This window comes from Aspergillus alliaceus (genome assembly GCF_009176365.1).
Source record: "Aspergillus alliaceus strain CBS 536.65 unplaced genomic scaffold BDW43scaffold_7, whole genome shotgun sequence".
NCBI classification, from domain to species: Eukaryota; Fungi; Ascomycota; class Eurotiomycetes; order Eurotiales; family Aspergillaceae; genus Aspergillus; species Aspergillus alliaceus.
In genome coordinates this window covers 419183-437498 of record NW_022474690.1, presented here as the reverse complement: position 1 = coordinate 437498, position 18316 = coordinate 419183, and the positions used below count along the sequence as shown (strand labels likewise).

General features: G+C 45.7%; 7 protein-coding genes across 7 annotated transcripts; 2 read left to right on the top strand and 5 right to left on the bottom strand.

The window, feature by feature from the left end:
- Nucleotides 1-299: 299 nt before the first annotated feature.
- On the top strand, nucleotides 300-2713 carry BDW43DRAFT_323158 (putative C6 transcription factor (Gal4); the record flags this gene model as incomplete). The annotated part of the gene is made up of 6 exons (XM_032049693.1): nucleotides 300-332; nucleotides 390-419; nucleotides 477-571; nucleotides 634-950; nucleotides 1006-1691; nucleotides 1745-2713. The coding sequence occupies 6 exons, from the start codon at nucleotides 300-302 to the stop codon at nucleotides 2591-2593; spliced, it is 2010 nt and encodes a 669-aa protein (XP_031903705.1). The 3' UTR covers nucleotides 2594-2713.
- A 32-nt stretch (nucleotides 2714-2745) lies between these two features.
- Nucleotides 2746-5131, bottom strand: BDW43DRAFT_227038 (sugar porter family MFS transporter). The gene is made up of 10 exons (XM_032039472.1): nucleotides 4956-5131; nucleotides 4753-4897; nucleotides 4553-4693; nucleotides 4438-4502; nucleotides 4333-4378; nucleotides 3689-4278; nucleotides 3393-3642; nucleotides 3208-3304; nucleotides 3019-3145; nucleotides 2746-2950 (listed from the first exon to the last, which is right to left on the bottom strand). The coding sequence occupies exons 1-10, from the start codon at nucleotides 5037-5039 to the stop codon at nucleotides 2795-2797; spliced, it is 1701 nt and encodes a 566-aa protein (XP_031903704.1). The 5' UTR covers nucleotides 5040-5131; the 3' UTR covers nucleotides 2746-2794.
- A 1141-nt stretch (nucleotides 5132-6272) lies between these two features.
- On the top strand, nucleotides 6273-6489 carry BDW43DRAFT_307881 (uncharacterized protein; the record flags this gene model as incomplete). The annotated part of the gene is made up of 2 exons (XM_032046340.1): nucleotides 6273-6374; nucleotides 6427-6489. The coding sequence occupies 2 exons, from the start codon at nucleotides 6273-6275 to the stop codon at nucleotides 6487-6489; spliced, it is 165 nt and encodes a 54-aa protein (XP_031903703.1).
- A 2719-nt stretch (nucleotides 6490-9208) lies between these two features.
- BDW43DRAFT_226943 (bZIP transcription factor) lies at nucleotides 9209-9774 on the bottom strand. The gene is made up of 2 exons (XM_032039471.1): nucleotides 9650-9774; nucleotides 9209-9591 (listed from the first exon to the last, which is right to left on the bottom strand). Exons 1-2 carry the CDS (start codon nucleotides 9660-9662, stop codon nucleotides 9263-9265), a joined length of 342 nt encoding a protein of 113 aa, XP_031903702.1. The 5' UTR covers nucleotides 9663-9774; the 3' UTR covers nucleotides 9209-9262.
- A 1909-nt stretch (nucleotides 9775-11683) lies between these two features.
- Nucleotides 11684-14242, bottom strand: BDW43DRAFT_323156 (OTU family ubiquitin thioesterase; the record flags this gene model as incomplete). The annotated part of the gene is made up of 7 exons (XM_032049692.1): nucleotides 11684-12488; nucleotides 12542-12970; nucleotides 13036-13307; nucleotides 13410-13675; nucleotides 13732-13795; nucleotides 13856-13942; nucleotides 13997-14242. 7 exons carry the CDS (start codon nucleotides 14240-14242, stop codon nucleotides 12410-12412), a joined length of 1443 nt encoding a protein of 480 aa, XP_031903701.1. The 3' UTR covers nucleotides 11684-12409.
- A 47-nt stretch (nucleotides 14243-14289) lies between these two features.
- BDW43DRAFT_266292 (uncharacterized protein) lies at nucleotides 14290-15835 on the bottom strand. The gene is made up of 3 exons (XM_032040859.1): nucleotides 14833-15835; nucleotides 14397-14510; nucleotides 14290-14312 (listed from the first exon to the last, which is right to left on the bottom strand). Exons 1-2 carry the CDS (start codon nucleotides 15192-15194, stop codon nucleotides 14447-14449), a joined length of 426 nt encoding a protein of 141 aa, XP_031903700.1. The 5' UTR covers nucleotides 15195-15835; the 3' UTR covers nucleotides 14290-14312; nucleotides 14397-14446.
- On the bottom strand, nucleotides 15730-16305 carry BDW43DRAFT_266291 (uncharacterized protein). Its single transcript, XM_032040858.1, has one exon. It carries the CDS (start codon nucleotides 16158-16160, stop codon nucleotides 15927-15929), a length of 234 nt encoding a protein of 77 aa, XP_031903699.1. The 5' UTR covers nucleotides 16161-16305; the 3' UTR covers nucleotides 15730-15926.
- Between the last annotated feature and the right edge of the window lie 2011 nt (nucleotides 16306-18316).

The following is an 18316-nucleotide window of genomic DNA, read 5'->3' as shown; positions in this document are numbered from 1 at the left end:
ACCCCACTACCACCAACGGTATAGCCCTTCGCTTCTAGATTAATGCTTTGTCCAGACGATATTCCATCCGTCTTGAACACGTTAAAAAGTTTTGTAAATTGGAACCGAATCGCCCAAAATGGCAAGCATTACCATGCCTGTTCAAATCTTTACCTCATCCAACGCTATCAGTTTATATCGGAAATCATAAAGCCTAATAGCTGATGGCTAACTGTTCCTTAACAGATGACATCCGTTTTGTGTAACTGTCAGCGTGCACGAGACTTCCGATATCAGAAGACAGATTCCTAATGATAAAGATGGCCAGTACTCGTGATTCTCACTCCTATGCTGTAAGTTTTCTCGATCCATGAGAAAAAGTGATTTCACTAATATAACCGTCGTGATAGTGTGACGAATGCCGCCTGCGCAAGTCCAAGGTTGGATGACTATACTGTCCAGGTAGACCATAGGTATCAAGCTAACATAGGACGTAGTGCTCCAAGGAGAAGCCAACTTGTGCGCAATGCAGGCAGCTGAACAAGGACTGCAGATATAGCCCGAAAGTGACCCGGAGCCCTCTAACACGACAGTATGAATCCTTTTTCCCACTGGCTTGCTGCCAGGCCGTCATACTCACTGATATGATCTCAGGCATTTAACCTATGTGGAGGACCGTCTACAAGCCTTTGAGACAGCTCTAGGTAGACTTTTCCCAGGAGGTGATCTGGATGCAACGGTTCGATCACTCCTACACGATCATGAGGGTCCAAAACCAGCTCCCTCGTCTAAATCTTCCTCTAGACATTCAACTCCTGCCAAGACTGAAGCAGACAGGACGGAACCTGCTCCGGAGGCCTTACCCCAACAGGCTGATGGATTTGACTGGACTGAAAACAAAATAACCGTCGGCGATCTGACGGATGGTATGGCAGCTCTATCCATCAAGCCGGAGGGTACTGGTTATTTCGGTTGGTATTCTTTGATGTTTTGTCTTACCTGTCTTACTGACTCTTATTATTCCAGGGGCATCTTCAAGCGTTGTGCCGCTTCGGGCGCTATTGAAACACGGATTCGATCTGAACTTTCCATCAACAAAGTCAAATACTCGCCCGGAAGGAATACCCTTGAAGTCCCAGCTTCTGAACACTGCTCCATCCGGCGTGGTGGAGCAAGCTTTCATAGATGCATTCTTCTTGAATTACCATAGGAGTTATCCCTTTGTGCATGAAAGCACCTTTAGGGCTCAGTTCTACGAGCAAGTCCCTCGCCGACATGGTCAAGCGTGGCAAATCCTTTTGAACACCATTTTAGCTCTGGGAGCCTGGAGTATTGGAGATGACAACTCAGATTTGGACATTACCTTCTACCAGGAAGCAAGAGGCCACTTGCAGCAAGTGTCTGTATTTGAGACTGGCAACCTTACCCTTGTTCAAGCGTTGCTACTCTTGAGCAACTATGCACAGAAGAGAAACAAGCCAAATACTGGATGGAACTTTTTGGGGTTGGCGGTTAGAATGGCGATGAGCCTTGGGCTACATAAAGAGTTTCCAGGCTGGAAAATTAGTCTCCTCCAGAAAGAGATGAGGAGAAGATTGTGGTGGGGAGTATTTATCTTTGACAGCGGTGCGGCGAAGACATTCGGTCGACCTATTCTACTGCCGGAGGAGAGTGTTATGGATGCAAAGCCTGTTCTCAATATCCAGGATGATGTAAGGATTCTTGCGGCATATTTGTAGACATCTTTGCTAACGATGACAATCAGGCCCTAACCGCGACGACGACGACACTACCGCCGGAGGTTAACGGTCCGACTATTTATTCCGGAATGATCGCCCAAGCCAGGTTTCACCTGCTCACGAACAGCGTCTACCAGCGCCTCATCTCCACTCCAAGTCTTACCCCAGAAGAGACGCGAACTCTCCAGAAACCATTAGAGGAATGGTACAACGGTCTTCCCGATTATTTCAAACAGCCAACATTCACATCAGAGTCGGATCCCTTTGCTCTGGTTCGAAACCGGCTTATGTGGCGACACTGGAACCTAAGGATCCTTCTGTATAGGCCTATCCTCCTCCGTTGGGCGTCGAGAAGATGGACGCCCGGCTCATCTTCCGAGCCGGAAGATCCTCTTGAAGCCGAATGCCGAATGCTCTGTCTCCGAAATGCTCGGTTGACCATTTCTTCGATCAGCGATTTCATGACAAACTATATTTGCACGCGGATAGGAGCATGGTATATGCTTTACTTTCTGTTTCAAGCTGGTGTCGTCCCTATCATCTTGCTCATGACGGACCCTACTAGCACGGATGCCCCCGCTTGGCTTCAGGACATTGAAGCTACGAAGAACCTCTTATTGCATCCCTCACTGAGTAGCAATCGGCTTGCCGCTCGTTGTCTGGAAGTCGTGAATCGGCTTTGCTCGCCGGCGTACACGGGAACCACTGCTAATAGGACAGCGGGACAACATCCTATTATGATGCCATTTGCTGACCAGCTGTTCAATGACCCCACCTTTGGTACTATGTTCCCGGACGTTGATCAAGAGCTGAACTTGGGTGGAATGGATTTCTCTGAATGGGTCAATTACGCGCCCCCGGCTGAGTTTTCTTGACTGCGGCGACAGTTACGACACGGCTACCACTAGGGTCGTAGTCAGCATTCTGGGGATAACTAGCTGTATCGTATACAAAATTGGTCGACTTCTTCCTCGCTTATTTTAGCGATGTTTTCGTGGGAGATTTACCTGTCCCAAACAGACGATGTCGGATATCACCGTGTAGCGTTATGTGCGAAGGGAGTCATTGAGGGAACCTCAAACGACGTACTCTTCTTGCTGTACGGAGGGCTTGACTAAGTTGTCTTTGTCAGGCGCCTGCGTACCCCGGAGCTCGGCCTCAATTTGGACAATGCGTTGCTTTTCTTCATGGGCTGCCGTATCCCCGAAGATGAGATCCATATCTTCCAAAGTCTGATAATGGGCTTCGTTAGTACAGGGCAGATCTTGAAGTACGACTGTAAAAGCCATGAATCACTAACCTTTCCACGAGTCTCGGGGATGCAGAAATATGTGAATGCCAGCGCGAGGAGACAGAATGCCGCAAAGAAAATATAGGTACCCCAAGTGATGGAATCGAGCATATCGGGTGTGATCAGCCCAATGATGCTATCATGATAAGTCAGTTAAAAAATGACACGGAATCCCAAAGAAAAATAAAACCAACGCACAAATTGCACATCCAAGTTGCCGATGTTGTGATTGAAATGGCTTTGGAACGAATTGAAAGGTTGAAGATTTCTGATGGCAGGACCCAGCCTATGGGTGCTATATTGTATCTAGTCAGTAATTGACTCATTCCCCCCTACCACAACTCCAAGAAGAGAAGGAAGTGGATCTGTAAGGATAAACCAACCAAAAGAATAGGAAAAGTTGATGTCATAAATATAAATGAAGGCGATGCCTGCCCACCCGGCAGATCTATGATTGATCAGATCTGATCCGTAGGCCCCAATAAGCGCGCCCACAATGACCAGCGATATGCATGTCCCTACAGCACCAGACATGAGTAGAATCCGACGACCTATCTTATCAATCAAGAAGAGCGCTGGCAGAGTACTGAGACAATTGACGATTCCGTACACGCCCGTAGCAAGTAGGGAAGTCTATCCAAGTCAGGCAATGCAATACGAGCAATAACATAGAACTTACAGTATTCCCATCAAGCCCCAATTGCCCAAAGATGGTGGGTGCGTAATAAATCATTGCATTACATCCCATAAACTGCTGAAAAAACATAACACAACATCCAATAGCTAGACGCTTAAACCGCGCCCACGTGGTGAGAAAAGACATGTACTGAGCTGCGTGCAGCTGGACACCGGACAAGTTCGGAAAATGGTCCCGGGCAAAAGCACTCTCTAGCATGATCGATGCTTTGATCTCTAGGTATTCATGGATTAGCTGGGGGCTTTCTCTTGCCTGGCGGCGGAGTTCGGAGAGGGCTGTTATAGCGTCGTCATCACGTTCCTTCATCAGTAGCCAGCGGGGGGAGTCGGGAAAGAAGGTTATTCCTAGGCCTAGGATGAGGGCAGGGAGAATCTGGATGGCAAGTGGGAGTCGCCATGAGGCCTCAGATTGACCGGTGCAGCCGCTGGGCGGTACGTCTGTGTACGGGTTGAATGTGAGCGTGTTCTTTGTGTGGCCGGTGTATGGAATACTGGGGGCACAACGGGTGCCACCGATGTAGTTTGTGCCGTAGTCGATCCAGTAGCTAACTAGGATGCCGATTGTTATTGAAACTATTCTTAGTGTATTAGTGGGTATACGTATGCTAACTGGGGTGTTGGGCTCACGCTGTTGGAGTACGACGAGACCACCGCGAATGTCGGGTATGGAAACCTGCAAAAGCTGAGTACCTCACTTCGGTTGGATTGCCATAGTGTATTGGGCTACTATACCTCTGAGATGTAGAGAGGCACGATCATGGTCAATTGACCAACCGCCAGACCGGCGATGGCACGCCCTGTGCTGATTTCAGCATTGTTGACGGTTCTGGGCATGCCTAGCACGTACCAATAAAGAGCATGGGAATATTCACAGCACCGCATTGGATAGCTGACCCTACGACGAAGATGGCGACCGCAACGTTCATGGACAGCTTACGGCCCAATCTATCTGCAATCGGGCCGTTGATAAGGGAGCCGAACCATGCGGCTATCCAATGTTAGTTACTCTCTTTCCGAGTTCACAAGATAGTGTTCGAGACTGCATACCAAGGAGCAGTGTTGAGACAAACCACCCTTTGAAACCACTGTCCGAGTATATTCGAGGGAACCGAGCACCAAAGGATTCCATTGTGATAACTCCTGACACAACGCCTTGATCATACCCAAAGAGTAGACCTCCCAGAGTCGAGAACTGCAGCCAACATCATGGTCAGTCACTCTTATGGATTCGCGCACGCAGCTCTACTCACCGAAGCAACCCCCAGCAAGTAGGGATTCTGGTAGATGAGGGCAAAGCCCCCTGTAGAGGGATGATCTATGTCTGTTGATTCCATTACTAGTAATTAATGCATTGTATAGCTTCACGATAGTAAATCGGGAACAACAACTCTTTATATAAACACTATCTTTTTCAGGATTGTTGTCAGTCGGTCGAGCTCCGAGGGATTGAAGTTCATCGCACGACAGTGCTCCGTCTAAATATCATGTATAAGGGCAACGGAGAGCAGTGTTCCGACCAATGAGGAATTTGTGTACGGGCGGACGATATAGAAGGATGCCAAAAATGCGGGGGAAATTCTTCGCGGGGAGGCTTTTTCCTCGTCTCTCGGCGGCTTCAGCCAGTCATCGCGGCACAACTCCGACCTGCTTTATCATTGGGGGGGAATATCTGGGGTTGAAGATCTCCAACTGTTGTGGTTGTACAAGTTGCGCTATTGACTACCCAGAAAGCCGTCGAACCCCAAAATGGTTTGGATCGGCCATGGATGAGGGGAATAAGCCGACTTCTCGGGCGAAGGTGAAGGGTTCCTCGTTTTCCAGACTGGTGATTGCAAGAATAACCCCAGAAGCATGAAAGAGAGTATTTCATGATGCCCTCAAGCCAAGAACACGCTAACATTATTGTGGTTAGAGGTTATTTATGTTTTGTATGCACATACTGTAATTTCTGACATGAATACTAATGGGTATGGCAACCCTAATCCAACACCGAGAACTTCTGATGGAAGTAAACCAGGTATATAGTAGATTTTCATTAACTAGATGAATCAACACACGGCTACCTAGCCTCACTAAGAGGAGGTGATAAGCAGATATACAGAACATCAGTGAGCATAGGCATCAGGCTGATGCCTTCTAAAGCCTTTTGCTTGGCGAGATACCAACCTAGGGCTCTCTGTATGTATATACGTATGTACTGTACATGGTATAGTGTGATTGGATTCCACAGGTCTCAGAATCTAATAGAGCTTAAAAGCTTGATTTCTGAATATTTTCACTTGCCAAGTCAGTACTACTAATCTTGAATTCTGCTGTTTAAAATGACTGAAGGGTGGTAATTTGCATGGTGACGGGACAGACACACATCTGCGACAGTTCCCATACAGTTTAACGGACATCACCAGTCAGCAAAGTTCTCTATAACTAGCCGAAAGACTCTCTCGATTAGTAGCTATCTACATAATAACTACTCCGTACTATAAAGTCTTCGAGCCTTGGAGGGGTGGGATGATCTTTACATTCCTTTCAATTGTTGCAGTCGATTGACTTGAGAAAGCTGTATCATCATGGGTCTGACATGCGTGTTTCGCGGCTCCTCCGAGGGCAAGGCTGTTGCAGATGAAGTGGCGCGCAAGATTGAGTGCAATGAGGGTTTTATTGCGATCTTGGTATTGGACCTTTGAGAAACGGACGAGCATTTCTGGACTAAAGACGAGGTAGGAACTCTTTTGGTTGGACTTGGCGCAGCTCGGCTGGAAAAGCAAGGTTATCGTTTATTTCTAGAAAGGGTGCTTGTTCCATCTAGACTTTTCGCCCCAGCCCTGTTACAACAATTCTAATGAAGAATGATCCACTGGACGGACCCCCAAGTATTGGGGGTCTGCTCTCGCGTCGGTGGATTGGAAAAGACAACTTTGGTTGATGATATTACGGATCTCGAAGTCCTATCCTAGATAATGGACCATTATAGCCCTTTAACTCGCGCCTCCAGGTTGCTGACATGATAACCATCAACACTAACGTATTCCACGTTCGAGCGGTCCATTCTCTCCGCGCACCCCAACACTCTGTTAGAATCATCTCTCTACGCGTTGTTTTTCTACCACAAGTATAAAAAATTTGCCTCTCTCTCAAGAAAATCGGGCTCAAATGGCAGTACTCGCTTCAAAAACAGAAAAAGTTCCATTAAAAACGCGTGCTGCTGAAATATTCGGCGTACGTAAACAATATTACTTAGATGGGCTTCATTGCATCAAATCGCGATTCAAAACACGCGCTAATAGCCATGAATTACAAGCCACTGAAAAGAAAGCTCTTCTAAAGCAATTACTAAATATAAATTGACGTGGTTTTCTTATTTGTTTAGTGTTTCTACGTGGAATGGCGCAGATGCTACTTCGTGAGCAACTTCAAATACCCACAGTAACTCTTGAAGTTAACTATATATACCAATACTATCTCTAGTTAAAGGCTTGATTTCTTCTGCTTTTTAAATTTCTTAGGATACTCGTTAGCTAGATCGGAAGATCCGCAGTCTATAGAATGGCTTTAACGCTAAATAAAAGCTTTCTAGTAGCCTAATTACTTGAATTTATTATTTTCAGAAAACAACGTAAATAGTGGTATATACTAATCTTCTTTTATAGCAAGAAATTAAGGTTTTACGAGCCGAGAATAAGCGAAAATATTGATAAAAGGCTAGAAAACGTACTATAATAGAGAATAATAATACTTTGTACAGGAAAACTAAAATCGAGTTCAGTAGCTTGATACCCGGCTTAATAAGTAGCCTGAGGAATCTATCCCGGTACCTCGACGACGAGATCCACAACGCTCCAGTGGCTGTGGGATAGTTGGACATACTATAAGAAATTGCCCCAATAAAAAATTTTATAATTTATTAGGAGTTAGGCTAGATGAGTTTTGTTTTTATGGTCAAAAAGGCTCATATTTAGTAGGCGCGCGGAGAAAATAGACCGCTCGGCCGTGGATTACGTTACTGCAAGAGTTCAACATTATTTATTTCTTACCTTCGCGAGACATCGTGCGAGGATTCTCCGTTGACACAATTCACACATTTTGGCAAGCGCTACGGACCGGTTCTATCCCATCGCACTAAAAGGCTGTTACTATATCCATCATAATTACGCGGACTGTATGTGGTGGTGCTGATCTGTCCCATGCCGAGAATGTTTGGCCTAGGGATGCTGCAGGCCTTTCTCCCCATTCTACTAGTACTGGAATCCAGGTTAACAGGATATTCGACGTGAAAGAGATGATGTCCCCAGTCATTGGTTGAGTGGTTCAATTTGTTAGCACATGGTGATTCTGAGGTATATACGGGTTGTTCACAGTTTCAGTACTTAATGAGTTACTTACAGCCTAGCAATAGCTACAAATCTATGATTCAATGTTTGCCAACTGTATACAGTATACAGTGTAGCCACGCTAAACAGAAAATTTAGAAGGATGTCGGACAACTTCAAATCGCTAGTCGGCGATGTAGACTTGAATTGATCTCATTCTTAGAGGAGGCGCATTCTGTTAGTTCGTAGTACGAGTAGGTGAATGGCGAGACCCTTCTCGACCATGCTAGGTCAAAGAATGTGAAATTGGCAGTATAGGCTAATTAATATCACGGCCACAGGAGATGCGGAGTACCCGACTTTCCATTCCCTACTTATGCCCATAATGCAGTAAACCTGAATCTACAGCTTGTATCTACTAGGGGTATTCCTTACACATATTCCTGGTCAATGAAAGCAAGGGCGTCAAAATCGATCAGACAACAAATATTTAGCGGGACCGGGCTACAAGGCAAGTGGGGCCTATTTCACCAATTGGAATGCGCCCTCGTGAGTCATTCTCGCTCATGCTTACTAGCGAATGATGGCCCATGTAATCATTCTGTATGCACCTTGCATGCACGCTCAATACAAGGATGCATACCCCATCCCTGGCGTGCTCATCTCTCTGGTATAAATATGGGACACGTTCTGGGAGTAAATATTGGAAGACACGACACAATCGCATCTTCTACCTCAATTCGACTTTGATATTCTAGAGAAATGAGTTGGAATGCTAGCAAGTATATCTTGTATCATACATAGAAGGACACTCGTTAAGCTTGGTATTACCTTTCGGCTTCGGGGCGATCCACGGAAACCATGATTGACAAAGGTCAGTTGAGCCCACTTGGACTGTCCCTTATTGCGATTCCACCCACACCTTTCTCCCCCCACCCATATTGTCGTTTTTTACTCCACATTTTACATTTTCCACGGGCATGAAGAGCAAATCCATCTCTGAAAGATTTTATAATCTTTGTCATGAAGGGATAATTTTATCTGTCGACATCGTCAGAGCCCCGGTAATAAATTTCTCGTTATTGCACCCCATCCGGTTGGATAATCGTGATTGCTTACTATGTGATCCTTACAGATATTAGTTCCTACTAAACGGCACGTGGTAGATTAGAAACAAAGGATGATAGCAAGGTTCTTCTCAATTGCAATGACACTGATTAATGAATCTTTCCGAATACAAAACAAGCACACTACTTCTTTTCCCGGCCAAGAAGGCATCTCAGGGCTTCCGTTTCACCTTCCAACTTCGAAACACGCATCTTCAACGCATCGCGCTCCTCCTTGACTTTGCGCAGCTCATCTTCCATATTCTTCAACTGGTCCACTCGCCTTTGGCGGTACCGGCGAGCAGCAAGTGTGTTCTGCTGACGCTTCTCAATCCGAGAGGCGCCAGTGGTTTTCGCATGAGAAGAAACGGAAGGAGTAGAAGCAGAGTCGCTAGGAGGAGTCGATGAGTTGGGAGACGACCCCATTGTTGAAGGTGGAGGCGGCAGAGTCGTAGCAGGCTCAGGATAGTACTCTTGAGACACGGTTAGACAAATTATAGACTATTAATCGAGAGCAAATCTCCAACGAACCTTCAGGACACATCAATCTAGCGTCAAGGGATTGGAAGAAGTTTCGGGAGTCATTAAGTTCCAGGGCCAAAGCAAGATCATTATTAATACGAGTAGGTAACGATTCGGCAACGGGTGTAGGATAGAGAGGTGTCGAACTGGCTATCGATGGCTGATAGTAACTGGCATCGAACGTAGCCAAAGAATCCCAAGATTCGAAGCCAGTGAATTCATCACTGGACGGGTTAAATTGTAAATCTAGGGACGACTGCGGAGAATAGGAATGAGGATTGGGGTGATAGAGCGGATCATAGGACTGCAGGTATAGATCTGCGTGATAGAGGTGGTGGTTTCGTTGCGAATCGGAACTACTGTTGGTTCGGCTGGAAGAAAATGAATCCTGAAAGGATGGCGCATGCGGCGGCGGAAGATGCTGCGGCGGCCATGATTGTATGACGCGGACGGGCCTAAGCTAGGCCCGTTAGGGTATTAGAATGAAGAAAAGAAAAGTTGCTTTCGAGCCCTTCGTGCAGGACCAGGAGGTGTAGTGAGGTTGAGAAAAAAGAAGACTGACTAGGGGTGGGATTCTATCGTTTTATCTACCGTCCCGAAGTGGCTGACTCAGCGCCGACGGGGTTACTTTCACTGAATTTAGTTGAAACTTAAAAACTAGAAGCCCACCTCATACGGGTCTGTAACGGTATGGTAATACATTCCCAAACCAGTTCTGTATCCATATCTATGAATTCAACGAAATCTAGCGATCATATATATAAATGACTCTTTGTTCAAATTTGCAAGGAGAGGATGACGCTGATGCAAAAGGTCAAGTCGAGTTAGTTCTGATGAGTCCAAGAATAATCTCTACTGATAAGTTTGGCATGCTGACATCCTGTACAAGCTCATTATTTGCATTAGTTATAGTAGCAGCTATTAATACGGAGCTGTATCTAAACCTATCTCATAGTCCATTGATAGGGGTCTACACCGTGAATACCAGTGATGGTCCTGCCTGTTCAAGCAAAGACAATGTGGGCCGACAGGGATTCGGGGCCAAATATTGAGCCGACGGGTTCGGGCGTCGAAGTCGCCGACGGGACAATACTAAACCCTGATATTTGATAAGCTAGGGCTGTATCTACCTCCTAAAGCACATAAACATACTTGAGTAGCGAAAGAACGGATTAACAGATTTTGGAAACCCGGAAACCCCCATTACAAGTCCGAATCCCTCCTTTCAAGCTATCAATTCATGATAGAACCAACATGGCTTGAAGTCATACGTGGAAGCCTAGACACCTCAGGACTGACATGCAAGAACTAAATATTTATTGAACAACCTCATTTAGTGCCGATAGCTGCGATATCATATTCTTCTCAATTGCTCGTAGGCCTTAGATTTATCAGATCTTTTTCTCAATAAAGACCCCAACGGCGTATAATTTTTCATGTAATCATTCTATTTTCCCGGAGCCCACAGACTCTTCCCGAGTTGTGAAATCTTTCATAATCATCCATACAGAGTAAACCTCACGCCATTTTACAATAGTAGCCACTTGGCGCAAACACAATACCTCAATCATCTCATATAAAATTTAAAGGAGACCCTATAGTACTCGAATCTCTCATATTATACTGTCAATCCCCGTTCAAGGATATACAGATGGCCGCCTTCACGATGCCCTCCAACCCCTCCGCATCGGCAACCACGTAACCTTGACAGAGCCGTACCTGGAGTTTCTGAGAAAGCAGAACGAGTTCGGCACCACGATCCTGCATATTTGTGCGGGCACTTTGGTTCTGGATTTCTCGGTGTTGGTGAAGTTGGCTAATTGATATTGTGATGGGTGCTATTACTACCGGCCACGATCTTGTTGAGTATCTCAAGGATATGTATCCTCCTCCTTTGATTAATGCTGTGCTCGCTCCGGTAGATATTTTCAGTCATCCTTTGCGTTACGACGACGGTGTTGTGGCGGATGAGAATGATTTGGTTTAATGATTGCCTCATGCACGTATATCAGGGTAGGGGTGGCGCTTAAGAGACGCAATGTATTGGCCCATCTAATACATAGGGAGCCTATTAAGATCTAGACTTAACATTCATCAAGATTAATCTCTTCTGAATACGCCGCAGGTTGTAAACAGAAAGAGAGGGTTGAGGTTGCGCCTAAGAAGGGTGGGGTATGATCCACCGGAATCCACCATGATGAATATACTACTAGAAGATGCACAAAGTAGATCGGGGCCCTTGTTTACTGTCCCAGGCGAGTACAGCCTGATCCAATTTTCGTTTCCAAGCATGGGGAAAGGCATCGTGTCAATAGAAGCCCTTCCGCCAAACATGAGGGCAAGAACATTTTCGTTCATTAAATAACAAATTTCAATAAACGATTTCCACCCGGAAAATGTCTGTTGTAATGATCTGGAATCCAAAACCCGATAATCACGCTCATACCCATGCAACGCGTAAGACACGCTAAGCGTCAAACTTACAGACACATAAATAGATGGAAGGGGGAAAAAAAGGAAGCGAGTAGAGGTGTGAGATCTCAATTTCACCGAAAGCAATTGACACATTTAAAGATCCTCCGTCGAGTGAGCGGCGATGGTGGCAGCCTTCCCTTGATAGAACGTTCGCTAGAGAGCCTATTAACTAAAAACGAGCGTGGAGCGAATTCGTTGCTTGATAGCCATAAGAGAGGACAAGTTGAATGTGATGTTCGGTAGCTATCCTTATTTAGGGCCGTTAAGCACTAAAGGTAGGGTCAAAGTCGAGGTTCATTTGCGAGATTCGCTAGGTTCCCAATGGATCGGTTCGAAATCTTGATTTTGGAAATGTGCTTGGTTATAGGGAGAACTAATACAACCTTAATATCTTGTCATCGGGGGTCTAAAAAAGAGCGGGCATACTTCTTAAACGGTGTTGTGACTGGAAGAGAGTGGCTTAGATTAGGCTTCATAACCAGTGGATTCAACCGAATCTGAGGCCCGTCAGACGAGCGGCTAGGTAAAGAGCTCATCGGTGGAGGCGCCGACATTCGGAGAGGTGGCGGGGATGCCACAGGGACAGGGGGCGGGGTGTGCATGGGAGGTGGATAAACTTCTTGAGGCGATGAGACTCGGAACGGACTAGGCGGGGCGGCAGGGATCGGCGAGGGAGCAAGCCCAAAAGTTGGATCCATCATGAGATTAGGGACTGACATTAAACTCGAATTTACATCGAACGAGAGGGCGCTTTGGTCCCAGGCCGCGTAGCTAGAAGTCAAGGCGTATTGGTAATTGACCACAGGTTCAACATTCACAAGAGGTTCAGCCGGGTAGAGTAGGTCGTAGTGGCCCCTGTAATAACATATTAGCGCATTTGGTGAGTCCTGAACGGTGTCATTGTCCTGGCTTCAACTCACGGGCGGTATAAGAGACGAATAGTCGCAGCGCTCGGGCGAGCAGGAGTGACAATATGGGGAGTAACTGCGTCACCTTCACTGCGGTCGAGATACAAGATCTCAACTGCAAATCCAGAGGCCTCGATCACACCATCGATCAAAGCTTGGAGACCGACTTCGTCAATTTCGGTCTTGACCGTCTCGATTCGAGTCGCGCAGTACTGGTCCAGCGACAGCGAGAGAAAGGCTTGATACCGGTGGGGGTTGAGTTTCATCCACGCACTGGTTAAGAGCTATTGTATTTGCAAAAGTTAGTCACTGTCGGCCACAAAGACCTGAGTGTCAGGCATTCACAAAGGGAAGAAGTACGATGACGCTCAAAGGTTGCTACTAACTCTGAAATGCGTTATGATGCCGTTGGAATTGTATTCATTATTGAATGCGTCCACGAGGAATAAGTCATCGTGAACACCACTTTGTATTGCGTCTAAAATTTGCGAAAAGATGATTTCCGTCGCATCCACGAAGATTTCATACAGGTGTTCCTCATGGCCGACCTGGTTAAGGAGCAGATTTAACGACTTGATTCGGGTCAACTCGCGGTGCACCCGGAGCGCGTCTCGTAGGTTAAAGAGATTCTCGAAGTAACCAAATGCGACAGCTATACACCAAGTGAGTCAGTAGCGTATAGAATCCCAGAAGGGCGCAAATCGTCACCTCTCCAGCCACAATTACCGTCTCCTTTCATAACACGGGTGAAAGGATGTGTTACCGCAAGCGCCTATTGACAATATGTTTAGCACTGGGCAGCCCCGCAGAGTTCCGGCGGCTATCCACATACGCTAGTTTTTGCAGCAAATGTTGGATCCGCAGTTGCATACTCTATGGCGATGGCACTGCTCGATTGTTTGGCTGAGACCAAGGGGCCCTTCGTTTGGAGTCAACAACGATGCGTTTTCATTCCGGGACTCAGAGTACTCACCTGGATGTCCGGCTCAAACTCGTTGGATAGTTTCTGGAATCGCTCCATTTCTTCAGTCGAGAGGGTGTTCATGTTGAAGAAAGTGGCGTTGCTAGGATATACCGCACTTGGTTGATAATACCCAGGATGGAAGAAAGTTGATAGATGGGGAGAATAGTGATAGAAATCGGCTGTGGGGCCTTGCCTCGAAGGGAGAGAATGATTCAGAAGACCAGGGTGATTCCAAGGGACATCCGCCAAGGACATCGCATAAAGATTCAAGGAACGATTGAGCCGCGAGAGCCTTCGAAGTGCAGATTCACAAATAATTCGATGTCTTTTGTAGTCGAAATAACGTCATAGAGAGTCAGTGTGCCTTGATCCCAACAGGATTCATGGAATTCCACCATGTAATACGCACAAGGCAAAGAAGCATCTTCCAGGTAAGGTTCCTATCTCCCCTGCTGCGCCTTATGCTCCAGGGAGAATTTGGACCGGACCAGCGCGGAGGATCGTCGACGATGACCACGACCTACTAATCACGATCTTAGCGCACAGACCAAACAACGGTATGTAAGTAAGGTGCAAAGATAATCCAAGTAAGCGGTACGATCTAGCCATCAGATGCACCAATGGTGGGCGTACAAGAAGTGATCAGGGAGGAACAATAGCCATAGCCGCACCCGATGTGGAGGCTTGTGTAACAAAGCATTGAGAGTGGACAGCTGGAGGCGAGACCGAAATAGAAAAAAGCCAATGGGGCAAGGGGGACAGGAAAGGATGGCATGGATGACAAGTTGAAGATTAGGTAGGAAACAGGCAAAGCTGCGTGTAAGCCTTATTCGAGTTAAACACACATCAACAACGTGAGGATCCAACAGACTTTACATCGGTAAGTCTGTCCCCTCATGAGTGTCACAAGGGTCGGTACGAGAACGAATGATTGTAGGGAGTTAAGTCGGGAAATGATTCCACTCAAGACTGAGGGCCTTTGAAGGGAGCTAACTCCAATCAATGGTCGAGAGTTACTACTTTCAACCAGAAGGGTTGAAAGAAAAGTGATGGAAGATCCGCGGAGGGGAGGGGATATGTAAAGGTGGGTAATTAATAACTCTATGTTGTAAAAAGGGCGTAGACAATAATAATAGAAAATAAAGAAATAATAAATAACAAAGCGAGTCAAAAAAGAAAAAAAAGGGAAGGGCTTTTTTTCTTGCATTCATAAAAATGCAAAATAACAATAATGGAAAATATATATAAAGGAAAAATAAACAGAGAGGGCTCAGACCTTCTTCTGACGTCTCTTACGACAACGGTGCATACACGTGCCTGAGGTATATGCGATATGTAAAGTAGAAGGAGATGATGGGATGGGAAATACTTATTTCCCTTGTTAAGGAGGATGGACGAGATCAATGATCGAGAATAGTATTATCGTGGTAAAGAAAAGGGGAAAAAAAAATAAAAAAAAAAAATAAATGTAAAAGTAAAAACGAAAAATGACAGGGGTCTGAGGGACCTAAGGACGAAGAAATGGGATAGTGTCGGACGACGATCTGGGTTTAATAAGGGAATTTAATATGACAGACACATTCGTGGGGAGAAGCTTCTTCGTGGATGTTTGAGGATCGGTGGACAGCGCGGGGTTTTGATTTCTTTAGTAGTGGATGGCCAGTGGTGAAACTAATAAGGTCCTGTTGGTAGAAAACAAACCACTAGTCGCAGCTTGCTCCAGTCAAAACCATTCGTAAGAAGGTAATACATGAAGTGTAGCCGATCAGAGGCTTTTCCCATTTCCCTTTTTCCTTTTTATTTTTTTTTTTGAATTTCAAAGAAAAGAAAAAGAAAATATTAAAAAATAGGAATAAGAAATTATGTGGGAGAAAAACGAAAGGGTAGGCTAACACACAAACCAATAAAGAAATACGGTCAGTGGACTCTTTTTACTTAGTTACGACTGGGCTGTCATAGGGTGACTGGACGGATGGAATTGGTTTGTGGGTGGGGAAGGGTAAAAAAAAGGAAGAATGAATGACCTGCGCATGAAGCAGACACTAAGGAAATCCATCCCTAGCCAAACATCAATAATGAAAAAGACGCAGCTGGATGCTGATAACAAGAGAGGGAAGAAAAATAAAAAGTAAATATTGTAATATTGAAACAGGCCGATAAGAAATACATGCATCACATAAAATAATATTACACTTGAACGAGGGAATAGAGAGTACAAGTGTATGTAATGATCAGAGTAATGGAGGTGAAAGTAGTGGACGTCAGTTAGCGCAAGCAAAATGCAGCGGAATAACCGGTTAAGTGGTGGACTTGGGAACTTGTATGGGTCTCCAGATGACGATCCATCCACAGCTACCCTTTTCTTTTTTCCGGGTTTCTTTTTTTCCTTTTCTATTCCATCTACTGAACCTTTGCCTTTTCCTATCCTGTTAAATTATCTCTCTGTAAGTATGACTTACGATCAAATTAATCTATTATCAGCCTGTTATTAGTGGTGACCAATATTTAGAAGATGCCGCTTTAGGTGATTGAATAGAGACGTAGTACTAGTTGCGGTGACTTAAGCCCAGTGATATTCTCCTAGGAGTGACATTCCTTAAAAGTGGATCATGAATATGATAACGATATCTGATCATTTTTTATTTTTTTTTAAAAAAAAAAAGGTTGAACGTGATACAAAAGAATGCTCGAAATAATTGAAACCAAAATGGCGCTTCTACTGGATGTACAGTATACTGTACAACATTAGCAGTATGAAACGATATCCGTGAAGCAGGAAGACCATCATATCACATTAAAATGCAAATGCCGAACGGTGTTTGTTCGATTGGGGCCTGTGGGGTCTTCGGTGATAGTGTTGTTCTATCTCTCCTCTCTTATTTTATTTTTATTTTTTTATTTTTATATTATTCCTGGATCCTGTCTACCTGCGCCTCAAATCCACGGGATTAAGCCGAGTGCTCAGATCGCAGCTGTCTGTGCAGAACTCAACCATGGGATCTCAGCCGAAGGATCTCAGCCGAACAACAGGTAATCTCCCCTTTTGATAGGCACAAAGGGAAACAATGAGGAAACGCCCGATCTGAATGCAACGTCCTCGATCGCCATGCAGTGGAAAGCGGCCACATGTCCCGGCATGGATGACAAACGCTGGTGGAGCGACACTAAGCGGAAGCTAACGCCGCTGTTGAGAACTCGAGATTCGCCCTAAGAAGCTCACTAGTCGCAATACTCCATCCTTCCCTTCGGAAGAGGAGTACGAACTGGGTCCAACTAGTGCCCTCAGTCCTAGAAATAACGACACAAGGGGGGTTACACCTTAAGATTTTATCCTAATCTAAATCCTCTAGGCGGCCCCTGATACTTGCCGTCTTGCATGCAGCATACGAGTGCGGAGTAAGTAGTAAGTAGTAGTAGTAGTAGTAGGTAGTAGTATTAGTAGTACCTCTACTACTCTCTTACTATCTGCGACTAGTCAATAATGACCACTTTACCTACAGCCCCGGGTAACTTTGTGTGGCCCGCTTTAGGAGAAATAGCGGGTTATCTTAATACACACACCCCGAATGTAAGCTCTCTTCAGTTATCGCATCCCTACTCTCATAATCGGTGATCGATCCAGAACCATATATACTTAATGCTGAGCTACTTGGTAAGGCCTCCAATGATCACGGTACATGAACAGTGCCTCAAAAAAAAAAGCAACGTTGCGGTGATCACGCTAGGATCGTAATTATGCGGATAGACATCCTCCATCACCTATAGATTGTTTAGTACTTACCCTACCACCCTATAAGCGGCAATACTATAACTCAAATACTAGCGAGCCCACCGGGTAAGATGCTGAGATCAGACCACCACCCTGTCCATCGACAATGGTCAATGGGATGAACCGACTGACGCCGCTGGCCCATCTGGCCGGCACATCCATGTCCTCGGCTACAAGCCCTCTCCAACCTGTCTGGTTGGAGTGTTAATTCGCTGTTAAACCCCCCCCCTCCTCCCTCCTTCTTCTCTCTCTCGTCTCCTGCACGTATAGTTTTGCCAATCATCCCCTTAGGACTTCCCACTGTCCGGGATGGTTTACGATCCAACTAGGAGCAGGCTTGCATATGCTACCTCGGCTGTGTCTCCGAAGCTATCACTTACCAGGGATTGATTCGTGATTATGTATGCGTGTGTGGGCTTCTCAAATATTAAGTACCTATTCTGGGTCGCTGGTTAGCGGTTGCCTTTCTCTCGTTGCATCCTCCCGTTGCACATACTTCGCGGGTACCTGAATGCTGAGATGATTTTGTTTTACAACTGTCCAAGCCTAGTCAACAAGCT

Excerpts from the sequence above, each read along its gene's own strand:
- BDW43DRAFT_227038 (XM_032039472.1), bottom strand. The coding sequence starts at position 5,039 with ATGGAATCAACAGACATAGATCATCCCTCTACAGGGGGCTTTGCCCTC. Across the intron at positions 4,898-4,955 it reads ACTTGCTGGGGGTTGCTTCG|TTCTCGACTCTGGGAGGTCT; the intron begins GTGAGTAGAGCT and ends TGTTGGCTGCAG. Across the intron at positions 3,305-3,392 it reads CAACTTTTCCTATTCTTTTG|CACCCATAGGCTGGGTCCTG; the intron begins GTTGGTTTATCC and ends GATACAATATAG.
- BDW43DRAFT_266292 (XM_032040859.1), bottom strand. The coding sequence starts at position 15,194 with ATGCAAGAAAAAAAGCCCTTCCCTTTTTTTTCTTTTTTGACTCGCTTT. Across the intron at positions 14,511-14,832 it reads TGGATCCTCACGTTGTTGAT|TAGGTCGTGGTCATCGTCGA; the intron begins GTGTGTTTAACT and ends GATCGTGATTAG.
- BDW43DRAFT_266291 (XM_032040858.1), bottom strand. The coding sequence starts at position 16,160 with ATGCATGTATTTCTTATCGGCCTGTTTCAATATTACAATATTTACTTT.